The sequence below is a fragment of the Chlamydotis macqueenii genome, chromosome 1, assembly GCF_036417535.1.
Source record: "Chlamydotis macqueenii isolate bChlMac1 chromosome 1, bChlMac1.mat, whole genome shotgun sequence".
In the NCBI taxonomy this organism is placed as follows: domain Eukaryota; kingdom Metazoa; phylum Chordata; class Aves; order Otidiformes; family Otididae; genus Chlamydotis; species Chlamydotis macqueenii.
The window spans coordinates 172,084,477-172,110,425 of NC_141556.1; the positions used below are offsets into that span (position 1 = coordinate 172,084,477).

Sequence of the window (25,949 nt, forward strand, 5' to 3'; positions counted from 1 at the left end):
ACACTGAGAATTGCTAACAATTTCAGCTGCAACACTGAGTAATCTAAGTAATCCTTCTTCTATTTAACCAAAAGGAAAAATGAAAAGACTTTCATTGAAATACAGTAAAATTCCATCCATAAGACTTTTCCTGCAATTAAGTTACATTTACTGACCCACTACTCCTTAAAAGAAGCATTAACACAAAGACTTCAATTATTCATGGTCAAACAAAGTTGATTCTATTGCTTCAATCAAAGCAGCATTCTCTTTTACAGTGGCTATTTCTGTGTTATCTTCAAAAAGGGCACGAAGTCTATGAAAACATGTAAATTTCTGAGTTAAAGCCATTAGCAATCCTAACTTTTTGCATTTAATACTTCTGCTTTCATGGGAGTGAAATTTGCTGGTTTTTTTGTCCCCTTCATCCTTAAAGGGTAAGCTGATTAAAATTCACAATGTTGAACAGAAAAAGGAGCCTCTCAAAAAAAAAAAAAAAGAAAAAGAAAAAAGAAAAATATGGGTATTTACTGTTATGGAAAACTTATCAGTGAGGAAAAAAACCCAGGGAACTCTGCAAAAAGAACTCTGTGGAACAGAGCTGCAGAGGGTCTAACATCTGTGGAGCCCTTCCTACTTCTCCTTCTGCTAAAAGCTTCTGCAATAGCCGCCACTCACTCTTCCATAACTCCCAACTGCTGTCCATTTCCGCTAGCGATGCTGTCCCCCAAGAGTTAGCACCTTGTACTGCTGCTGATTGCTGCCCGGCTTCAGTCTGAAATACCCTAAGTATAACTGCCTTAATTAAGCTACGGAAGTATGCGTTTTAAAGGTCAAGAGTTCCCAATCAATCCTAGGAATTTAAGTAGGGGATAATATTGGCCAAAGACACTAAGGCAAAACTTGATCTTCCAGAGATACTTGTTTCATTTTCAAAGGTCGAGAATGAATACGGATTCTTTATATTCTTTGGTATAAGAAAATACCAGGGATACATTTCTTTGACTCACTAAAAAGTCTGGCATGTGTTCTATTAAATGTAATGTCAATAGGGAGATAAATTCTTTCCTCAGTAGACCTCCCTAATGAGAACAACCCTGAAAGATGACAGGCTGTTACAGCCTCAAACCGTTGTGTATAAATCTGTTTTCACGTAAACGTACAACAGACTGACAGTTGGTTGAGGCATATACATAATAACATAAACACTTATTCAAAAAGTAACACTTTTTTTTTTTTTCTAGAAAGCCATGCTCTCTGAGTCATATCTTCCAAAGACATGGAAGCTGATGAATGCACACCAGAAGCAAAAGAATTCTACCTGACCATCTTGCAGATGTCAGAGGTTTGGTGGAAGTTAATGTTCCTTTTTTTTTTTTTTTTTTTTTTTTTCTGGAACTAGATATCTTACAAAAGATAACTGCAACGGAAAACAACAGCTAAAGTGTAAGAGGCAGCAAATCGTATCCCAGAGATACTGACAAATATTCAGACAACTAGTAGTTGAATTTACAGTTGTTCCTCTTTTACAAGGTTTCATCACTGTTTTGTAAAGAAAATCTCAGAGGGGAGGAAGACTACAAATCCCAATGACATACTGTTTCTTTGCACAGAAAGTATTTAGAAACTACAATGCCAGTGAAGTACGACCACAGGATTCAGCAACAAGCCTTAAAAGTTTAAGTCCTTATTTAAAAAAAGCAATTTCATGTTTTCAATTTTTTCCTCAAACAAGAATTTTCCTCGATGCTTTAGAGCTTCTTTGCTTCTAGCAAGGGACAGAAGGGTGAGAAAGCAATTACACTGTTAAAAAAAAAAATAATCCTGGCCTGCTCTAAACCAACTGTCCTTCCTTGTTTCCTGTTCAGTCCATATACTTACGAAACTTATGGCTTAAGTAATATCATCTTAATGTACTAAGAAATGTAATAGTGGATAGAGATTTTTCTCTCTTTGCTTCCTTTGGTTTGAAAAAGAGGAACTGAGGATGATTATGTGGGTTGGGCACTTCAGTCACAAGTTGCTTACATGCATGACTACACTTAGAAATTTCTCTTTACTTCATTATTTTTGACTCACACATCATTGACACAAGGCCTACTACAATGGGAAACTGTAAAGACCGTTTCATGAAGAATAATTTTGGAATAATTCATTTGACAACTATGTTTGTGGGAAATAACATCGAACCTTTTCATTACCTAAAGAGCAAAAAGGTACATTAATTTTTGCTGTAAGGCATTTAGCATTTGAATAGTTATATTTAAGTGACATTCTAGCTTTCACATGAAAAGCTTAGAAGGTCTCCTCCTAGATAATTAATTATAGCCTTGGAGTTTAGTGAGGAGACACAGGAAAAATACGAAGTCTTCAACTGGAAAAAAACAATTGCATACTGAGGAGATTTACACAGGGACTACATGGATTACAATAATTTACCAACAGTGTTGTGTGCTATCAGTATATGCTAACAAATTACTTTTGCTTTTGCAGATTTAAAGATGGACTTTGTTAGCAACTTTCTAAAAAAAACTTTGCCAGAATATGTAATTTTGTCATCTGAAGAACTGTTTAAATGTCAATAAAATTTCACCACAAAACAGCCTCATTTTCTGTCAGCCTTCCTAGAAAATCAGGCTGCCTGGAGGATACAGAAATGTACAACGCACAGTTCATTCTGGAAGCATCAAACTGTTCTTGTTTATTGTATATCCATGGAAGAATTAAACACTTTGTCTCTTTTGGATGGTAAGAAATAAATTAATGTCACTATCTTACGTTAGTATATTTAAAGATATTACCATGTAGTAATTTATGTTGGACAGGAATTCTGAAAATCAGTCATCTAGTCCATCTCAAAGTCAGGTCCAATTATACCAGGTTGCTCAGGACTTTGTCCAGTTGAATTCTGAATATCTCCAAGGATGAAGATTCTACCACCTCTTTGGGCAACCTCTTCCTGTATTTGACCACTCTCACCTTAAAAACATTTTTCATAATAGCTAACTGAGTCTTCTAGTGCTTTGTCTGTGTCCAATGCCTCTTACTCTATTGCTATGCACCTCTGAGAGGAGTCTGGCTCTGTTGTCCCTGCACCATCCATCCCATTAGGTAGCTGGAGACAGCAACAAGTTCCCCCCTAAGCCCTCTATTCTTAAGGCTGAACAAGTCCAGTTCTTTCAGCCTCCCCTTATACATCAGGTGCTCCAGCTTCTCATTATCTTGGTGAATCTCTGTTGGACTCACTTCAATACGTCAATGTCTGTCTTGAACAAGCCCAAAATTGGATGCAACACTCCAGATGTGGTCTCCTATGTGCCAAACAGAAGGGAAGGATCACTTCTCTCTATCTACTGTCTGTCCTGTTGTTAATACCACCCAGGATGCGGCTGGTTGGCACATTGCTGACTCATGTTCAATTTGTTGTCCATGAGGACCTTCAGGTCTGTTTCTGCTGAGCTGCTTTCCAGCCAGTACTGGCATTTGGGGTTACTCCATTCTAGATGTGGGACTGCAATTGCTTTTGTTGAACTTCATAAGGTCCTTGTTGATTCAACTTCCAGCCTGTTGAGGTCCCTCCAAGACCCTGCCCTCCAGTGTATAAACTACTCCCCCAAATTTGGTATTGCCTATGAACTTGTCAAGGGATGCAACTATTCGCCAGTTGCCAGTTGGACTTTGCATTGCTGATCACATTTCCTTGGGCTTGGTGTGTCAGCCAATTTTCCACCCACATTATAGCCCATATCACACCGATTTGTCTATAAGGATACTACAGGACAACAAATTGTGAATACTTAAGATTCCAACTAGTATCTTGCCTAAAATAGCTCATAGTCCTTCTAGATAATACAATTTATTAATTATTGAGTGGTAACAGACAAACAGGATAGTCTGGGAAATTAAACTAGGGACTGTGAATCATATAAAATATCTATTACAAACTACAAAATTAGTATCTGTATATGGGAGCTGTTTCACATGAAAGCCATGCTAATGATTCTATCACATAAAAATACAAGTTAGATAAAACCCTGGACTTCAGGAAACCAAAGTTTATTCAGGAATGCCTGTACAGATACGTTTGTGAGCCCAAAGGTTTGTGTATTTTTTTTCGCTCAGTGCACACCAGTTAGTCTAATAAAAGATATTACCTCTGTCTACACATTTAGCCTCCCTCCCTCACAGAATGATAATTTTAATCCTGTGATGTGCAATTGCTAGCGTTTTTACCTCTCTCACTAAGAATTATTAAAAAAAAAGTAAAGAAACTGAAGCTTACCTGCAGCAGAGGAAGTATTGCTGTGCTTCAAACTGCTGTTTGGAAAATGAAGAAAAGTGTATGTAGGAATCATAAGCTTGATACAGCTCAGTATTTTATACTAAATAATTATTGCTCATGTTCAGGTAGGAACAATGAATCAGTTGACATATTGTCAAGGAAAAAGGAGGTAAGAAAAAGAAGCTTCCTCTTAAATGAAATTTGAGCAATATTTTCAGTATAGAGTCACTTAAACAATATAATCTGTATTTACGTTATATACAGAAATGTACCATATGCAGTCAAAAGTGCTTTAAAATATTTGAGACCTTTTTATAGACTAAATGGTGGAGTGGAATAAATAAGTAGACTGTGTTCTCGGAAGATGGGGCTTATTTTCCTACAGTTAAATATGGCAAGTTATCCATTTCACCATAACATGCTACAGTACTCACACATCATGGTTCTATTTTTATTATTACACTGATGTAGCTACACTAGAGCAAACGTATCTAGCCCATTAAGTATCAGTGCTGACAATTAAGATGTATTTTATTGCTTCTCTAGAATATTTTTAATGCCTCTTTGGTAGAACATATGACATCAGATGATACACTACACAAATAAAGGCTGATAAGAAATTAATTTTTTTTCCACCTGACATGAATTTCCTTCATAGAAAGTATGCGAACTCATGTACATTTTTTTAAAATTTCTATGAGCCAGAATAGTTGCAAAGAACTATTCTGGCATGAAACACAGGGTCCGAGAAAAACAATACAAAAAAGATGAAACATCCATTAATTTGAACACTCTGAATAATACGCCTGTTAACTGCCCAGACTATAAATGTGTACAATATACTAGTGTTTATTTATTTTCTAAAATTCAAATACACATTAGCAAAATCATTGCATGCATTATTTCCACATATTTTATTCACACGACAGATCCAAAAATTTATTTTATGAAGAATAAGATCATTTGATAGGTTTAAAAGAACAGTTAAAAACAAAACAGTTGTTTGCTTTTATGGTAAAAAGGGCCATAATTACAGTGAAAATAACTTTCTTCAAACAAAAGCTCCCCAAAGGATTATTTTGAGTAATTTTGGAAAAATGCTATGGTGATGTTTTCTTCTGCAGTTTCTTGTACCATACAGGTGCTTCTTTATTTGTCTGTAAAATAAAGAATGTTTTAATTGTGAGACAGTGAAAGTCCAAGCAAAATATGCAGTCTACACAAAACTCTTCTTCCTTACTGTGTAGTTCACAGTGATATTTAAATTCTTTGCTTAAATGCAAATAAAATAAAAACCAAAATTATGTGTTTAAGGTTATTAGTACTACATATGTGTATTAAAATCCCCATATTTATAGGTTATTAAAAGCAGATTATACAATAAGTAATAAATGACTTTTTTATAATATCTATTACAAAGAAAAAATGCATCAACTCTGCCATAAATAGGTTTCATTTGAAATAGCATCATCTGATTTTCCCAGTTGAGAAGCAGACGGAACGTAGAAAAGAGACACTTAGGTGTGCCATAACTGACCAACACTTTATACAGAAACATAGTTATTAAAAAACTATAATTAAAAATAATTCAGCAGTTTTCTGATGGTGTAGAAACTATTTTAATCACAGAGAATTATCTGTGAGCAACCTTGCCTTGTCTTCATAATTGTATGGGCTACTGCTACACAGTCAGGATTGCATAACATTCTTGTGGCAAATTCAGTGGTCGTTTCTATAGAGAAATAAAACTAAAGAAGTGGAGGTGGAACAAGATAAGGACTATTCTGCTTCCAGGGGTGGGTATCATCTCTTACGTTAGTGAGTAGTCTCTTTTGTCTGCTGTCCCTAAACTTGTCCCTTTCTACTTCTGCTTTCTGTCTGCTCTCTATTCTTTCTTTCCTCCAAGACTTAATAACCATTCAATTTAAAAATTTACTTTATTCAGCTGTCTGTACAGTGGGGATTTTAATCTCCATCTTTCTCTCATTTTGAAGATTTCAATTACAAAAATAAATCTGCTCTATCTGTGCAAGCTCCTAAAATTCTAGAAATTGATCTAAATTAGCAGGATTTTCACAGGACTACTAACTTATTTCCCCTCCTAAGAAGAAACCTTGCCACCTGCCATTTTTTGTTGCCTACTCCAAAGTCTGAAAAGACTAGAATTTTTCTAAGATGAATTGGTCACAATTTCTAAATGTAAATGCATTTTTTTTTCCTAGATTCCTACACCATTTCTATATCCTAAGTAAGACAGGACAGATTAAACACTGAAACCCTGCATCATCTACACAACTTAATTGTTAGCTCACATTTTGGCTCTGTTTTGGATCAGTGAATAGCTCCATCAAAGACAAAATTTGGGCAGTATGATTTAGCACTCCTGAAAGGATGGTGGATAAGACAACACTGTGTATGCCTGTCTTTAGTCTCATAATAATATCCAAGTATATTTTGAACCCTTAAAATCCCCAAATGCCTTCATAAAATGTCCAAGAGATGCAATCATTTCCTACATTTTGTATTATAGAAACAGTATCTGATGTGCTGCAACACAAACGTCATATTGTTTGAGACACTGAATTTTAAAGTCTCCACCAGAAAAGAAAAAGAAAAAAAAATTACACACATGTATATTTGGACCAAAAAAAGCACATATGCTATGCAGTGTGGATACAATCAGTCTACCCTAGAGAAAGGTAGCCTCAAGAAGTATAAATAAGAGTAATGATTTGTTTTGTGATTCAGCATTGCAATTTGCCTCTCTTAAATTTATCAGTTCAGACGTAGTCATAGTCAGAAACTTCTAAACCATTCTCAGGAAGCTTTCAAATACTAAAGGCACTAAATCTGAAGCAGGCCACTTGAAGTATTTAAATCCAAGCATTTAGTTTCCGAAGGAACAAAACGGGTTTTTATAATATCAAGTATCCTTAGTAAGAAACATGATATCAATACTGGGCATGTATTTTTAATATATAGATAATACACACACATAAATATAAATATACACACACATGAATATAATTATACATAAATACACCTATTTCCTTATTCCTGCTCTTCAATATATATATATACATACACTCAACTCATACATGATCAAGGGATATTTAAAATTGTATACAAGGTCTGTGGATCCCTTCAGCTATTAAAATTTTGCTAACCACTCTTAATATTGTAATATTATAATGGCATTTTAAAAAAAACCTAGTTTACTGTGAACTTAAGATGTAGAAACTACCAAATAGCTAAATAACATCACAAACTGTAATTTATCTTCTCAACACTGACCATTCCCGTAAAGAGCTGCAAGTATTCAGCTGAACTAGTTATACACCTCCTTGAAGTACGAACACACATTTTTCTTTTTAAAAAGTGAGATGAATTACCAAAAACGCTTATGGCACTTACTCTTATGATGGTACTTACAAATAACGTTGGCTTAGGTGTAAATACATTTTCTTCTTCATGTTCTGGCAGCAGTTTTACCGAATGGTTTGTTTTGTTTTTTGCAGTCACACTTTTTACATCAAGATGAGACTGAGGTAAATTTTGTTCATAGCGTTTACCATGTAGACTAATTAGAATCTGTTTCATTGTGGCTAGTTCCTATAAAACCACAAAAGAACAATGCTAAGTTATTCAGTAAAATTACATTTGAATCTATTAAATATTTATTTGTTAATAATAAATTTATATTCACTGAACAAAATGTGTAACTGGATCAGTAAATCTAACAAGCATGAACATATACTTGCTATAATTAATAAGAATACTAATTGGACACCAGTAAAAGTAAGAAAATTTAAAAGGCCCGTAGGATTTATACAACTCAAATTTTATATTGCTTAAAGTCTGCAAAAGAGAAGATTTAGTGTGCAGTAAGGAATCCACTATATCTTTTTACTTAAGCTTCTATCCAATTTAAAAGAATTCTTTGGAATTTGTTTTCTCAAAGCGAGAGAGTTTACAAATCCAATTTGAATGACTGTGACAAATTGTACTTTCGAGCACTAGGTCTTGCACAGATGTCTTATAAATACATTACTAGAAATATATATGTGCCTTTATATCCAGATCAGAAAAGAAAAATAAATGAAAAACCTTAAGAGGACCTACAACAAAAATGGGATCAGAGTGGACAAGATATTTTGTGAAAAATGAAAGTTACAATATGGGAACAGAAAAACAAGTGCATATAAAAATGCAGACTTTTTTGGTGTTCTAATAATTTGCTTTGTAAATATTTTGGATTAATTAAAAAGTAACCTTTTCTTACTACTTAGCTGAACAAAACAGATTATTCAAAATGTACAGTTGAGTGAGAAAGGAAAACAGTATTTTGTGACTTTAACTGGACATCTTTTGTTATCTCGCATCACCTAATGCCTAATGTTCCCTCCTCCCTCATTTAACGGGTGAAATTACTATAAAATAAGTTACAGAATTTAAAGCGTTATTTATTATTATTATCGTACTATTATTATTTAGGCATTCATTATTCCAGAACTAGAACAGCAAGGTCAGTAGAAAAGCCTTTCAAAGTAAATTTTAAGACAATTTTACATTTTACATTTTTTTATCTATTAATGTTTTTGCTTGCCTGTTACAAATGCTATTGTCCTCAATAAACAATACTGTTAATGTATTAGCATTCTATATAACTAACATTCTATCTTATCTCTCAACTATAACAGGGTAACTCATATTTACAGCTGAATGACAAACATTTGTTGTATCTTACCCATGTCTTAATACTTGCCAGAAAATTACATTGATGCACATTCTATTTTCATTGTATTATTAGTAACGAGTTAAAAAAAACCCTCAGCCTTTTAAAACATTCCTGCCATATACCTTCTCTCTGTCCACTGCTGCCTTTAACACAAGATACAAAGTCAAAAGAATCATGTTGTTGCCTTTAAATTGCCCCACACTAACACAGTTATATGAATGGATGTTACACTCCACGGATCAGTTTTACGGAGTGTACAAATTGTTCTTGTATCTCAGTCATTTAATATTAACTATTTGCATAATTCAGTCATGTGTGGTGGCATGTTGAAACAGCATGACTGCAGAGCAGCTGTTTAAAAGGACTGCATAGTTGATGCCAACATGTTTTTCAAAGTTGTAAACTCTGCAAAGATGTTGCCAAAGCGACACATAGACAGAATTTCTTGATGAAAATAACCCAAGCAAGTATACAGCAAATAAATACACCATCACAGGAGATTAAATTGTCCATAAACAATGTTTTGACATTAACAAGTGCTGTTCCTATACTTAAACTGCGTTATTCTGTGGACCAAATAGTTGCACGTTTGAACAAGGCAAACCCCAAAAACTGTCATGTAGATTTATTTCAGAAACAGAGCTGAAACCTGTATGTGTAGGGTCAAATTCTCTTGTGTCAAGATCCACTTGGCAGTCTAAGGTCTTCTCTACTTCACAGAACCTGTCCTGTACTTGACAGCCCTGTCTGTTTTCAGACTTGGAATAGGCTCTGGAGAGTCAGCTCTCACACGAGCTTCTACTGTGACAGGAGAATTCTCTAACGGGAAGCTATGGGAAGGAATGACAGGGAGTGGGGGTGACAAATTAGCCCAGAATGAATAAATTGTTTTGGCATTATAGCCAAATTTATCATGACAGTTTAGCTAAAGTCACCTTAATATTTGTTCTAAAATCCTTCCACATTTAGTGAGAAAGACCTTAAGAAACTTGGCAAAATAGCACAGGAAACACGAATCCAATAGAATCATTGGTATGTGTACTGCTAAACAGGAAAAGAAAACACATTTGCAAAAGATTTGCTGTTTTCAACCAAGGACATGCTGAAAACAAAGTTCTGTCTTGAACTGCAATAATTTTACCCATCTCTTCAGGCTTCTCTCTCCTGAACAGAATCTTCATTCTTAGCTTCACTTTTAAACTCTAAACAGTCATCAGCACTACCTGCTATTGTTAGCATGCTATCCTGGCTCCATAATATTTTCCAATCCTAGAAACTGGAAAGTTGGTCTAGAAAGCTAGCAAGGAAAAAGAATCTCTGGAGATTGTGCTAAGCAGAAGCACGTGAACTTGTTCCAGTGTGAACAGGACCTTGAGAAAAAAAGGGGAAGTAGGTATAGAGCTCAAAATGGATGGGAAGATTTTTTTTTTTTGTGTAGAAGGACATGTATGAGTTTCAGGACAAGCTAAGTAAAGGAAGATGTGAAGAGAAATGGACGGTTAAAATTTTTATAAATTTCTACTGTGTCAAGTCCACGGCCCTACGTCCAGGCAGAGCTGTGCAAATTGTTTGCTTACAGTATTCACTTCAGTTAGTGCACTGTAAAATCAGTGTTGCTAAAGCTCTGCATGTCCCAGTTTCTCTGTGGAGGTATCTGGTCCTTGCCATGCTGGTTCCTGGACATATAAACAAGCCATGCTATGCAAGCTGTGTGTCACTGTGTTGAGGCTTCCAGGGTTTGAGGGCTTTGGAGATCCAGACAGTAATCCTTCTTGGGAGGACTATGAGTACTAACACCTCTGAGTGCATTCACCCAGTTCCCCTCTGTGCTAGCTTTACAGCTTTGGTGTCACTGTCCCAAACTTTGGGAACACAAGCACTCACTTCTCACTTACACCATAACCTGTGAGGATGTGATAGTGTAGATGCACGGAAACAATGCAGTTAGCAAGAAAAGGTAGGTTAAGATGAAACAAGGAAAAAATTAAAGTATGCTGCTGGCACAAAACCACTGTTTATGTACAATGACTGTCACCCATACAAACAAGTCTCAGGGCTATACTCTATTATTAAATATTTTGAAATTCTGTCCACGGAGATCTGATGAATTTTTGTTAAGGATGCTAACCTGCTCTGCCTACCAGCACAAATGCCAAAAAACAAAGTAATGATCTATGTGACACATAAGTGGGATTTAATTTAAGCTTATACCATCTAAATTTATGTGTCTAAACTTAAGTATCTACATGAGCTAGGAATCTAATTTTCCATTATAGACAGTGTAGCCTGGAAAGTGATTCAGCTTATTCAGAAGTGGACACGTATTAGTGTGTTGGATGAATTGTGTTGTAACAACACTAGCCATATTGACTAGGCTGCTATTATTCACTGTAAAGCAAAGTCAGATGCTTACCTCACTGCAAACACCTCCATTTAGATACCTAAACTTAGTTGTCCTAAGTTGAATCCATTTCTGACCTCACTCTCCTTACCATTTACTTTTCTCAGCCTTCTACTTTACCTAAAACAACTTTATCCTGATTAGCCAATGTGCAATCATAATTCCCTTTGCACGCGTATCTCAAGTATCAAATTGCTGTGTTAAAAAGAACTGCATTTTAGAACAGGCATTCACACCACAGATTGCCTACTCATAGAATTTTTCCTAAACAAACACAGGTTCATACTTCAGAACAATCTAACATCCTGTATTCCACTTACTTACGACCATTAATTCACATTCAATGAAACTTACTTGAGCTGTAAAAAGAATCGTTGAAACTTTTGCACACATAACAAGAAAGTAGCTGGAATTCAAAAGAAGTGATTAGAATGAATGGACTGAGAACAATGAGAGCAACGTAGCTGGAGGTGAGGTAAGGTAACACGTATGGCATTGTAAATAGTATTAGAAGAACCTACTTGCTTATTTCCATTTATTTTTGGTACTGTGATGTCCAACAACCTTAGTTAAAAATAGCAAAAGCAATTTTGTATACCAATACACGAACAGAAAAGGCGATATTTAGGTACAGACAAAGGACAGGCACCAATCTTTTCCATGATGTTCATTAATGAAAATATTTTTGTTTTGGGGTTTTTCCCTAATTCTTCCTTGTTAATTTATTAGGCTGAATGCTATCTGTGCTGTTGTGGAACTTCTACAGTCTGCAAAACCCGTGTATCATATTAAAATAATCAGGATTTAAAACAGTGTTAAAGGAACTCAAATAAAAAATTGAAATAATATCTACAAAAATGGAGACTGAAGATCAGTTCAGGAATATGAAGGATAAAATTTGATTCCTTTACCTAGCAATGCAACTAGAACATAGAGACAAGCAAATGCAAAAATAAGGCACGTAACAATATGAAATATAATTGTATTTTGAGTTACAGATACTATAAAGGGATGTCTATTAGCATTGTTTTTGTTAAGTTTTAAGTTAGTTTTTCAAATTTAGTACTTAAGTTTTTCAAATGTAGTACTACAAAAATTCAAAATTAGTATAATATTATAACAAAATCGTAACTTAATCAACACAAAATGAAAAAGAATTGCCTAATCTGGAAAATGATTGAGGCATAGAAAGGAATGCTGTTTTATCAAGTAAATAATTGATGCAGTATATGAAAAAAATTGCCTACACTATACACAATAGATATTTATCAAGATAGTAATTCCTTTTCTTTTCAGTGGATTGTCAACAAGGACAAAGACTTTTCTCCTTACTATCATATATATGTATGACCAATAACTATAACCAAAGCAAGAAAAAATCTCTCTGCATTCAAAAGCTTGCAAAGGCACTTAACATTATATATGTGTCTCTATAATTATAATAAATATGTAAATTTATATAAGCAATTTAAATGATATATATTTATATATCATACTCCGGAAGCAGATGCAAAATAACAACCTCAATAAAAAGCAACTGGCTTACAGGAATCAATTACATAAACATCAATTCTTATGTTATTATGGCAGGGATGTCTTGCACCTTCACATAATCTCCATATAAAGATCTTAAAAAGAAACTTTACATAGATCAAACTAAACAGTTCGAAATGCTCAGTAGGAAGAGCCATCTACCTTTCTGGCCTGAAGATAATTGATTCTGATGGTAAACTTAATGTTTTTTCATATCACTAAAATCATCACAGAGGAAGCCAATGGGTGTCACGTCCATCTGGCTCCTTCCTCATGCTGTTAACCCCATGGTTACCGCACTCAGATAAATATCCTCTAAAGCAAAAGTGACCCTAACAATAGCACGCACAATTAACTGAATCTTTACCATGACAAATGGTATTCTGCTTTTAGCTTTACATAAAGAATTTATGATTGCAAACTTCACCTTGGATTAGAACGCCATTTTGAAGCAGAGGACTTGTATTGTGGAAGTTGAACAAGAACCTTCTGTCCCAGAAAATGTATCAGGTTCTGGCAGAACCACTGAATTTTGATGACTGACAAGTGTTCCAAAAGAAGAAAACAGCATAAATTCCCAGTAAAAGAATGGAAACACAGAAAAGGCACTAAATATTATGATCTTTAAACAAGAAAACCAATTTCACTGACAAAACCAGAAAAATCAGCTGAAGGAAGGATAAAACCAGAGGTTTGCCTCCCTCAAAGATGCTGATCAAAAGTTAAGGTCTCTCAGAATTTATGAGTCAAGCATTAAGATAATGATTTTTGATGTGTGTCCCCACCCCCATCTGTTAAGTCTTCTATACTGTTAGAGTAAAGCATGTATGCCCAGGACCTCCTTTGGAAAGCTTGTATTCCTCACTTGAACTACCATATGGTCCCCATGTGGTTAAATTACAACTCAAAATAAAAATATATATCCAGACTGGAGAAACTTGAGAGATTACAGCACTGTCTTTAGGTCCAAGAAAGCTGCCTGTACAGCCCACCTTGCAGAGAGGAGACCTGACAAAAAATTCCTTCATGAGAAACTTAGTGCACTACACCTTGAGTCCAGAGACAGGACTCTTCTCAATGTGGGAGCCAAACAGTAGGTTTGAGTTTAGCAGTCTGGTGACTCTTCTATCTATATTAACTTCTAAAATAACAACAATAAAAACAATAGCTATAATAGAACGCGCAAGTGAGGGAAGGCAAGTGTACTGGGATGAAAACCACGTTTGTGCTAAGTCAATGCAATCTGTCTTCAACATGCACATATCCTCCCATTTAGGCAGTGATTGTAGTCTTCAAAGAAGTCAGCACAGGGAAAAGCCAAGTTCAGAAAATGATGTTATGGGTATGTTAAAGAATACTGATTCGAGAAACCTAAACCAGCATTTAATAATGCTATATCAATTTGGTAGTGTTTTACAAAGAGTGCATTTCAGAAATTATTTCTCAATCTCTCAAGAATTAAAAGTTCAGGTTCAATATACAAATGTTCTTAGGGGGATTCAGATAAAAAAATTATATTTCCTATAACTTCATTTTGAGAGAAAGTGATCTCCATCTGGAAAAGAGCAGGGCAGGGTGGTTCAGAAGGAACTGTCTTCACAGCTGTCTGTCCCAGGGTGTTCAGTATGGTCAAGCTTGATGGGCACATAAGGTGACAGTAGAGAAAACACTAAGGATATTGTCCTCTGTGAAGTCTGTGCATTTTCTTACTTGGATCCCTCTTAGATTCCTCCTGTGATTTTCTGTGAATGTACAGGTGTGTTAAAAAAAAGTTGTATCATTTAACAGCTAAGGTGATACTAAGATACTAAGGTGAACAGGGATCTTTTTGAGAACTGTGGTTGCAGTTCAGCTTTAGAACATGTGATCTGATACTTGGTTGGACCTCCTCACATTGACCATTAGATATCTTCAGTAATATCTAAATCTAGGCAAACTAGCTTGTCCGATTCTTCTATATAGCCGTTGGTGAGAAATCCATAGGTTACAATTAATTTTTCTGATTTTAGAAGAGGATATGGTAAATCACACCATAATAGTGCCTGTTTTTCTTTTCTGACTACAAATCCCTAGGTGATTTTCCAATGTAGACATCTACACTACAGATTTTTAAAATTAAGTAAGATCCATCTCTGCTACTTTGTAATTTGACTTGACAAACAATTTCTCAGACCATCTTTACACCAGTGGTACTCTTTAGTATCACTGGAGTTCACCAGTTAAAACGGAGGTAAAAAAAAACAGAGCCTTTTGTACAGATTGTCGGCATAGAACAGCAAGTCACTGACATACTTCTGGAACACAACAGACCAGAGGACTGAAATAGAACCTGGTTCCACTTTTCAACATATGCAATGACTTGCATACCGCACTTCGAAGAAAAAGTTTGAGTATGGTATTCTAACTTTGGAGTGCACTTAAGAGAAAGGAGACACATATGTGTCATTATCAAGGAATGAGACTCTCGAGCAAAAGTAGTGCCTAGAATGTCTCCTCTTTAGAAGTACTGACAATTCACACACAGTATTATTTTAGAACTGTTCTTCACGGGTTTTATTTCTGACAAACAGCTAGAGATACACTGCAGAAGGACTATAGCCTATAACCTGGAATGAATTATTTGTCTCCCTTTTTTGGTTGAAAGTGGAAAAAAGACCAACACTATTAGCACAGAATCAACAACACCGGATATTAATATTAACGATGACAAAGTGTGAAATAGTAGAAAGACACTACATTTTTACATGACAGCAAAATGAAGCAAATGGTAAGTCAGTCTATTTCACTATTTATGACTGCAGATGGATAGGATGCAGTGGCAACAAATGGTGCAAATTCAGCTTCAACAGTAGAACGCTCTGGGCTTGTGCCTATCAGGAGTAGAACGTACATGCAAAATTGAGCTCAAAGATTTTAACAACCACCTATGCAATTACGAAAAAATCACAAGTTATAGTTTAATCCCTCATGTAAGGCAGAGTGTATTTGACATTGTCGCATCCTCAGTTGCAGCTGTACTGGAAATATAAGAAGTCAGCAAGAATTCTGGTGCGAGATTTGCACATATGGTCATCTCAGGCACACAGATACACATTGTAAAGCTGGAAACTGGAAGACAGTATGAAATGTCCTAATCAAACAAATGAACCTGATAACTGGGCGCTGGAAAGATGCCAGACCATATGTAGCACGTTGAGAGGTTCTCTGCACTACATTTAATTCAGTTCTCTATATCCCAGTTCATATAAAAACTTAAAATGAACTGACAGATCTGTGACTATATAGATCTACAAACTACTTCCAGTTTTATAAGGTGAATGCATTAGAACTGTGGCAACAACAAAATGCACCACTCATTGCAGTGAACAGCTTCTGTCTTTAGATACACAAAAATCTCTGCCTATTTCAGCTGTATCTTAAATTTGTTCTCACCAGTTATATCTTTCTAACCTTTTAAGAAAAGTAGGAAATAGTATGCCTCATAGTTCAGAATTTGCATATCAAATTCTGAAAGTTTTTTTCACTTTTTGTGTTGAAAATCAGAAACATATCGGCAATTATAACTAGGACTAAATCCCCAAACATTTTTTTAATGTGAGCCATTGTGACATTCATTTACTCAACTTCAAGTTTAACAAAAAGTATGCTTTCTTCAGTAAGTTCTAGTTACAGGAAACAGATGCTAAAATGCTAACATGTCAAATCAGGATTATTCACATAAATTATTATGTAGAAGTTCCTGTATTTTCTGATACGTAATGTTTTAGTTTGATTCTCCCTGTCTTTGGTATTTCTTATAGAGTATTTAAATTCACTTTCCACTTGGTAGTATTCAAATGCTACCATAAAGTCAACAAAAGGAAAATTTTTACACAGCTGGACAAGCAGCAGAATGTGATGGAAATATTCGTAGCCAATACAGGAAAAATGAATATAACAGGACATCAGTTAAATGTTCAGAAAATTTGAACAACTCTAGCTTGTTCAACAGACAACAATTTCTTGTTTAGATATTTATATTTTTAACTGATTCTGGCTCTCTCAAAAACATAGAATTTAAAATACATATGCTAATTCCATCCCACAATCCATAAATAAGTTGCATTTTGCCGTGAATCTTCCTATTTTTGACAGCAAAAAAATGTATTTATATTTGACTTATATTAACTGACATTACTAAACTCTGTGTTATTATCATGGTTTCTAAGATTCTAAGATAAAAAATTAAAATTGCTGAGTAGAAATCATAATTTAGTACACAATTGTTTAGTATATACCACCATGAAAACTAGTAAGATATTCTGAATAACACAGATCCAAGAAAAGAATGAAGGTACCCAACTATTGAGTCTTTCCTCTTCCTAAATTCAGTACCATTTGGAATTCAAGTTGTATTAAAGCTTGACAGCAACAAAACAGATAACAAAAATGAGAAATACTGCTCAGAAGCATATTTTCCCTTGTAAAAAAAATGAGCCAGAAACTTCTCTACACTCGTTTAGCAATGTAAATGTCACTTTGTTTCTCCAAGCTTTAAGCTGAGAATAGCTCCAGGGCTTACTTGTGATGCAGAAATGTCCCTGTAATCTACTTAGAAAACATGCAGAACATTAATAGAAACTAGAATCTTGGAACATAAACGTAGCATAAGAAAAATGATAATTACTCTGTGGCTTAACATTTGAAAAGAGAGCTAAGCATTGTACATCAGCATATTTTTTTTATTAAAACAAGTTGCAGCACATAGATGAGCAGGAAGTCATACACTTTAGAAACACAAATAATTTTGATGTTATCATGTATAATCTTTTACACAGTAAAGAGGGGAAAAAGGCAGAGCTAGAGATTGTTTGAAGGCACCTGTTACCAATCACTTCTTTTCAGTCGTGTCTTCCCAACCCCTGCAGATACTCCTTCCTTCCCCTTTCCCCCAACAAAGCAGTTTTCTCCTTTTATCCACTAAGCTTCCACCCCTGATTAAACACGTACTGCCCTCCCCCTTATAACTCCAAAGCTTTTTATGAGCCTCTGAACTTCTCTCTACCTCTGTTTTCTGCAGATGGCAGCTGTTGCTGCTCTCCAGGTTCCTAAATCCAACACATTGGCTTTCTGTCCTATGTTACTTCTAGTCAAACTTCTTCAGCATAACTTAATTACAGCTAAGAATAGTATTAGCCATACTTTAAAGTATGACTAACAATGAAATGCTTAAAATTCATCTGGAATCCTCAAGGTCATTGCCGAAATGGAATGAAGCTGTGGGAGTAGAGAACTGAGCAGTGAGGGGCATTCTCTCACTTTCAACTGGAAGAGTGTAGGTTTAGATTAGACGTAAGGAAGAAATTCTGTACTGTGAGGGTGGTGAGACACTGGAAGAGGTTGCCCGGAGAACCTGTGGATGCCCCATCCCTGGAAATATTCAAGGCCAGATTGGATGAGGCTTTGAGCATCCTGGTCTAGTGGAAGGTGTCCTTGCCCAGGGCAGTGGGGGTTGGAACCAGATGATCTTTAAGGTCCCTTCCAACCCAAACCATTCTATGACTCTATGATTCCTCAAGGGGAATACAAGAGTAAGAAAAATAAACATGAGAATATAGGAGTAGCTGGTCAAATTAAGGTAAAGTAGACATTTCAGAAGACCTTGCTTCTCCTCAAAATTGGAAAAGAAGAATAAAAGCACCTGTCTTTTCTTTCACTTTAGTGGGCCAGAAGCTCTCTGAAAAACTCTTAAAGCCATTAACAAACTATGAATATCCTAAAAGGACTAATTAGTAGCTGTTCCTACTGAACAGTGTGGACTCTCTCCAATCTTACACACACCTGGAAAATGCATTTGGCAACCAAATATTTAAAAAAAAAAAAAAAAGTCAGATTTTCTACATTTCTACATAATGAAATAACTGTTTTCTTTTCTTAACTTCACCTTTCTCTTTCATTTGTTCTGTCTTTTTCTCTATTCCTACTTACTATCTACACAATGCTGCCTTATGTCTATCTCCTTTTCTTGCACCCCATCAGATCCTGTTTGCTTGGACAAAATAAGCTACGCAATCTCATTCACATAAGAGCTCCAGCTTGCTGTGAATTTTTTTCCTTTTTTTTTTCAGAAGATATAATATAAAAAAAAATAGAAAATATCCATTCCACAGTTCAAATTAAAAAAAATATTACATTTCATTCAATTCTCAGAACAATACAAAGTGAAAATGTAATGTTTATGAAACTACTTCCAATCACAATCAGCTCATATATAAGAAGATGACTTAGAGAAAAGAGTTAATTTGTGTCTATTTAGGAAAATAAACATGAAGGAGATTTTGTTTTGGGGCTTTTGAACTGAAACACATAAGGAAAGAAGAATGGCTGTGATTAAGATACTGCATTAGGACACATGAACTCTTTACCACAAACTCTGGGGAGTTTTGGGCAAACCACCATTTCTTTCATTGTGATTGTTGCTTAGGCAAAACAGGAGTAGTGATACTTTTCTGCTTTAAATTGTGAGGATAATATTTGTGAGTTACTGTGGTGAAAGCCAGAGATATGTTCAGTTACTAAACAGGATTATTTTGATATATACTTAAGAAACTGTGAAAACCTGAAAAGGTGAAAGAGATACATGGTAGTAAAAGAAAAACATTAAGTGTACTCATAAATGGTTATACATCAGATTTGGAAAGCTTCTGACGTGCCAAATGGAAAAATAATTTCAACCTAACAGTCACTTAGGCAACTAGCATTTTAATATTAACATGGTAGCCTACGAGCAGCTCAACAGGATTTTTTTTATACTTTAATATGCTTTAAAAAGAACAGGAGCTTCCAACGGCTAATCTAAATAAACTTTAACCCAGTCTAGTTGAAGATTCCTACCAATTCAGGTACAGATATTTAGACAGATTTAGCACTCAATTCAATTAGAGTGACACAACAATTTACTGACATACGCTAACAGGATTTAAGTAAACAAATAGCAATCAAACCCCATGTGTCTGTATCCATTTAACTGATCGATATCAAAGAGGTTTATTTAAACTACTACTACACGTTTTCTACTTTGTCCCATAACAGATAGCCAGAGCGTGGTTTCTGGTTGCTAACTTCCCTTGAAGAGCTCTGGAACAGTAACACGTGAATGTGTCAATAAGGCAGGTGACCAGTTCAGCAAGTTTACATTCTATCACTTGTATGCACAGCTGCTAATGTACCACAAGTGCACAGATGTGTAGAGAAGATAAAATATCAGCAGGTTTTCATATCTTTTTAACCAGTATATAATATTCATGTGCTGATAACTAATCAGGTCTGCATAAACACTTGTGTTATAGGAAATTAATGACTATTACAAACAGCCTTCATTTGCACCATTTATGTAATAGTTATTATCCTTTTATTTCTTACTACAATAGTTTCATAATATTAGTTTCACTTTTATAGATTAAAAATTACTGTATTGCCAGACTGCATTGCACACAGGTGATTTCAAGCAGTTTAAAAAAAAAAAAAAAAAAAAAGGTAGTGTAAATAAAATTAACTCTCTTATATTCATGTAAACTGAAACTGATTTTAGCACTTAGAGGAATACCTATTTAAAACCTTCTATTGGTGTCTCATGCACTCACTGTCTCATTTTTGTTTCTTTTCATGCCTCCTAGAATATTTACATAAAAATAACTCCTCCATTTGTTATACTTGCTCTTTTTTTCCCCCCTCCAAATCCAATGGATTCTGAACACCACATTAAAAATATAAACAACCGTTTGTTAATTTTCAAGATTTTAGAAGTCAGTTTCTACACTCTGCACTTTGAATCGGAAAACCTAAAATAAACAGATTTAATTGCGCACATTATTAGTTTTCTTTATTATGATACATCTGCATCTTAAATATCCAAATAGTACAATGCCATACATCAAAGCATAGCAAATTTATAACCTCTTAAATGTAACCTCAGAAAATCATTACTAAAACTTCTTGCCAAACATCTGAGTGCTGACAGACTGCCCTTCCAGGTTTTCATCTGAAGTTTGCAAGCCAATGGATAAAGTTTAAAATTACACTTCTGATGTTCCAAAATACTAACAACTGCATCAAGCATGAAAGGCAATGGAAGTGCCAAGATCACAGAGCTCATGGTAAATATTTCTTTTAGTCAAAAGCTGACTGTTGGAAAAGAAGGAAAAAAAAAAAAAAAACCCAGATAAAAGGAATTCTGGATCAAGACCTTCAGCTAAAAAGATTTAGTGGATTCATCCCACTTAACTTTAGCACTTAACAGAGATCTGCACTTTGGTGCCTTTAAGTTATAGATTCCCGTTACATGCACAAAAGGATAAAGTGTGGATGCAGATAAAGGATGGCACAGAAGCTGTGTATTATTATACTCTACAGTTTTGGACACAAAATGCCCTCTTTTTCACAGGTAAGTAATATTGACATATAAATATTTTTACTTGCTCTTTTCCTTGCTGGACCATTTCCAAAGGTGATTCAAACTGCTAACCTAAAAGACAGCAATTCACTTCTGTGGTTTTCTTTTTTTTTGGTCAGGTTAGGTTTCTCTTTAGTGTTCTGAATGGTCCCAGTGCAGCACTAGAGATGTGCCAGAGCTGGTGTAAGAGGAGGAGAGAGGAGAATCAGCAGCAAAGAGGTAAGGCAGTGTTACAGCTATTGGGTCAACTCAGGCATGGTGTATAATTTAATCTTTAATTTATGCTTTGAAGAAACATCCTTCTTACTCATGACTATACAAAGACACTAGGGCAACAAGGGTCCAAATTTGGGGGTAAGAGAGTGGGAAGAATCGAGACTACAAGTCTTTTTTTGGTGTGGTTTGGATATCCACAGTTAGAGGGTCAAAAGTGTAAAGTTCAGCTGATTAAAAAGACAACACAGACTACAAATACTAATGCAAAAAAAATCTGGACTTGAAATACCCTTTTTAAAAAAAACAAACACTGTTTACTAGAAGGTTATTAACGGGAGACCCCATTGTTCCTCCAAACAATGTTTTATGCTCTTCTGATGGATCTGGAAAAACAATTAAAAACCCTGTTGGTTATCTTGACAAAACATATAAAATTTCTTGGTCTGAAATCAGCTGTAGAATTTGGCTGTACTAACTGTACTTGCTATCACGCATTGAGGGGTTGACAAACGGTGTCACAATATTGCGTACCCCAGTTCCTTCTGATAGCTCAAACTGTAGCAGCACTGTGAGGCTTTATTACGAACCTCTAAGAACACAATCTCAGCATGATCCTGGATATTGATCATTCACAATGCCAATAGACTCCCTCTCAAATAGTGAAGTCTGCATTTATCCATATGAAGAAAATAAGAAATTTTATCATACCAGCTGATTCTCAATCATCTAAATGAGAAGCTAGATTTAAAAGTTTTACATATTTATTTACTAACTAATTCAGAAAAAAAAAAAGGAAATAGCAGGCAAAACAACAATTAAAAATTTGGTCTAAGAACATAGCCTAAAAAAAAAAGCTTCAATTTTTCTCCTTTGTGGGTGGACCCAACCTTTTAAGAATGTATATAGTCAAATGACTAATTTTAACTTTAATTTCCCACAACAAAACATAGTGACCATCATAAAATTAACTATCTACATAATTTGAAATAATTAATTAATTACATGGATATCTAGTGTCATTTTTTTCCTGTAATAAAAGAACTCAGGTAAGAGCCCTACATAAATTCCTCCAAGATTCAGAGTTTAATATTTAACTTTTTTCTTCCAAAATTAAAACACGTGAAAAGGGAAGTAAGATTAAGAATGAATGTAAGTTCTTTATTTTAAAAGTGTATAAAATGCTATAATTACTTGCTCCAAAGCAAGCATTATGAATCCAGCTGATATCACAAGCAGATAAAAATAAAAAAATGCAACCTCTCAAACTTTAACATTTCATTGAAAAGAGGTAATAGAGTCTGAGACCACACAGGCTGGAATACCTTAAGTCAAAGCTGTGTACTTACTGAAACATGTCGCTGTAAGACAGCATTAATATTGTTTTGGCATTTTGCTTGTACTTTTAACATACCTAAACTTCATTTTATGTTAACTATGAATATCTTGCGTTTATCTATTCAAGAATTCTAATGTTTTTACTTGCAAACACGAGGGCAACAAGGTAATTCCTAACAAGACATGACAGTTTAGTATGTGCAATGACTAAACAAGACTGATAGTAATCATATTACATGATAGCATGTACAGAACACATCAACCCATAATTCATATTTTTTCAAATTGCATAGATCTGTATTTAAAGATTACATGTCACTTTTATTTAAAAACACATACCTTGTCTAAAGGAAGTAAAGTCTTTACTAACCCAAGATTAGAAAATTTGGATTTATTTTTTTCTATTAGGAGGGATAGTCACTGTGAAATTGTGATGTTTCTGCATTTTTATTTACATATTTATTTTATTAAGATGGAAAAAAAAAATTAGTGAAGATTAACTCAAGGTAAGCTAAGTTGTCTTATCCTGTACAGAGACTTAAATAAATGACATAATTGCTTTTTAGACAAATTCATAGCCCGCATTAGGAATAAACAGAAATTACAAAAGTTAAACATACACACAAGAAGCTACTTGTTATTTTCATACATTTTCCCAAAACAACTTTAGCTTATTTATATTTTAGCAAAATAAGGATTTTTTTTTTGTGCATTGTACTGGCATTTCATAATTTTCTTCCCCCAAACATGTAACTTCTAATGTTTATTTTTCAGTATTTATATCCTTTTCTGCACAGGGGACTTGAAAAAACATTATCACTTTTAGGTAAAACAATACAACTAATACAGCCTATTTTAAACAGAAATGAAAAGAAATTTGACAAAATCATAATAATTTTGGGAATATTGGCTCAATTTCTTAATATCCACGGTATGAGGAACATTCAAGCTTAAGTCTGTTTCTGAGTCAAGTATTTACTTTTTTTTTTATAAAGCCTGCCTCACTCAGCCTTGTCTGTATTGTTGGCCACAGTTTGGAAATTTTAAGTGGTGAAATGGTACAAAAAAAGTAAACTGCCGCATATCAGGAATAGTTTATGAGGGTAGTCACAGGGGCTAATGTTGTTTGGATGTAAACAATGTCGCATAGCTTTGAGGTAGAAATTTTATAGTTTTCTTGCAAAACGTTGTTAAATTTTACCTTTACTTATCACTTTCTACTGATGTTAATCAGCTGCAATGCATGTTGGTTGATATGACACTGCTGAAACTAGGCACCTGAGGCGTAACTACTTGAGAGTGTAACTCCTTGGCAGCAGCACTGCTTGGGAGAGAAGGAGTAGGAACAGGAAATTTTGAAAGAAATTAATTTGAAATTAGCCTGCCAAGGGCCTATCATATCAGAAATTCAGAAACTTCACTACATGTTTATACAATTAACTCATGTTTCCTCAGAGTATTTTTTATAAAATTAATATAATTATATGATAATGCATTAATACAATAAGGCTTATAAATTATCTAGAAAGGCTTGACATGTTTTCTACTACATTAATAGAGCCTAGTGGGTTTCACATAAACAAAAAAAAAATCACCAAACACCAAAAGAAAGAAGCAAATTCAAGTATTACCCAAACCAAACATTTGCCTTCATCTCAGTCTTCGATTTGAAATTTAAATATATGATGTGGACACAGACATTAGAAATAAGAGCTATTGAATGATTACTTCTGATGCACCTACAGATGATCCTGCCAGGTCAAGGACACCTACAGGTTACTGCAGAGAAGAATGTTCAATTACTCTCTTCTGTAATTAGACTACTTTAATCTGTACACATGGAACTTTGCAAGCACTACAGTCAATTCAGAGAATTAAATGCAAAAACTATTCTAGGAGGAAAGTGTGTCAGACAAACATGCAGTGCGATTCAGCATAGAAAGTAAACAACTTAAGAACTTGTTTTCTTTTTGCTTTCATTTAAAGTGATTGTTTCACATTTGAGATCTGCACTCAGGAACAGAATTAGTACAGTTTTCACTTAAGTTGAGGCTCACTTAGACTCAGCTGTCAGTGAAATTGTTTTGGTTTGGTTCTAAGAAAAAATGGTTTTGTAATGGGTCAGCAGAAACAAACTAATTTGAACCAATTAACGATATGGCGATTGGTTTACTGATCTACGAAGGGAATTTGGGGGAACAGTGAGGAAAGGAGATGGAAAAGAACAATTTTTGAGGTGGAATGAGAGGACTTCAAGAAGTGCATGGATAGTCAGGTTTCTATGGAAATAATTATATTAGAATGAGTGATCACGCAATCTCAGATAGTGTAATCTAGGGGAGTTTCAGATTCCTTGAAAGGAAACTCCCCATCTTCTCTCTTCCCAGTTAGAGAATTGAAAGGGTATTTTCAGAGAACTATTGATATAATGACTCTGATGATCTTTCTGAATAGATAACTTGTGTTGTTTTTCCTCCAGTTCATAATTTTTGATTCATTAATGTTGTATTTTCTCTGCAAATCCTTGCCAAATCATTGAACAACTCCGAGAGAACATTTAACAGATGCTCATGGTCAGCTTTTGGTTTTGTATCTTCAGTATTCTGTAGCTTCAGCAAACTTTCCATATGACTATTCACCCTTTTCCAGATCATTTGTGTATGGGACTCCTTCGGTAAACTTAATTTATTTCTATCCTTTGTTTCAGACAATTAATCTGCAGAAATAATTTATCTCATACTCTGTAACATATTAGTCTCTTAAGATTACTTAGAGAGAAATCTTGACAAAAGTATTTTAGGAATCCCCATATAGAGCATTTATGTCTAAATGGCAAGATTTTACATACTTGTAGATCAGAGAGTGTATTCAAGAAGCACTCTTGACTCCTTGCTTGGATGAAACTCAGGTGAGTACATAGAGAAGTACCCTGACTCTTGTCTGGATGAAACCTGGGTGACTACCTCCTGTTTCCTCTCCTCAAATCCTGTTTTGGAGTTGAAAGGAAAGTCAGATGGGTGTACTGGAAATGAGT

General features: G+C 34.7%; 1 protein-coding gene across 1 annotated transcript in view; it reads right to left on the minus strand.

Moving 5' to 3' along the window:
* Positions 1–5,092: 5,092 nt before the first annotated feature.
* The window catches only part of PIBF1 (progesterone immunomodulatory binding factor 1), a 121,326-nt gene continuing 100,469 nt past the window's right edge, over positions 5,093–25,949 (minus strand). The window contains exons 16-17 of the mRNA XM_086741603.1: positions 7,694–7,873; positions 5,093–5,418 (exon numbers count right to left, since the gene is read on the minus strand). Coding sequence (XP_086597729.1) covers positions 5,362–5,418; positions 7,694–7,873 — 237 coding nt within the window. The 3' untranslated portion in view covers positions 5,093–5,361. The remainder of the gene's footprint in view (positions 5,419–7,693; positions 7,874–25,949) is intronic.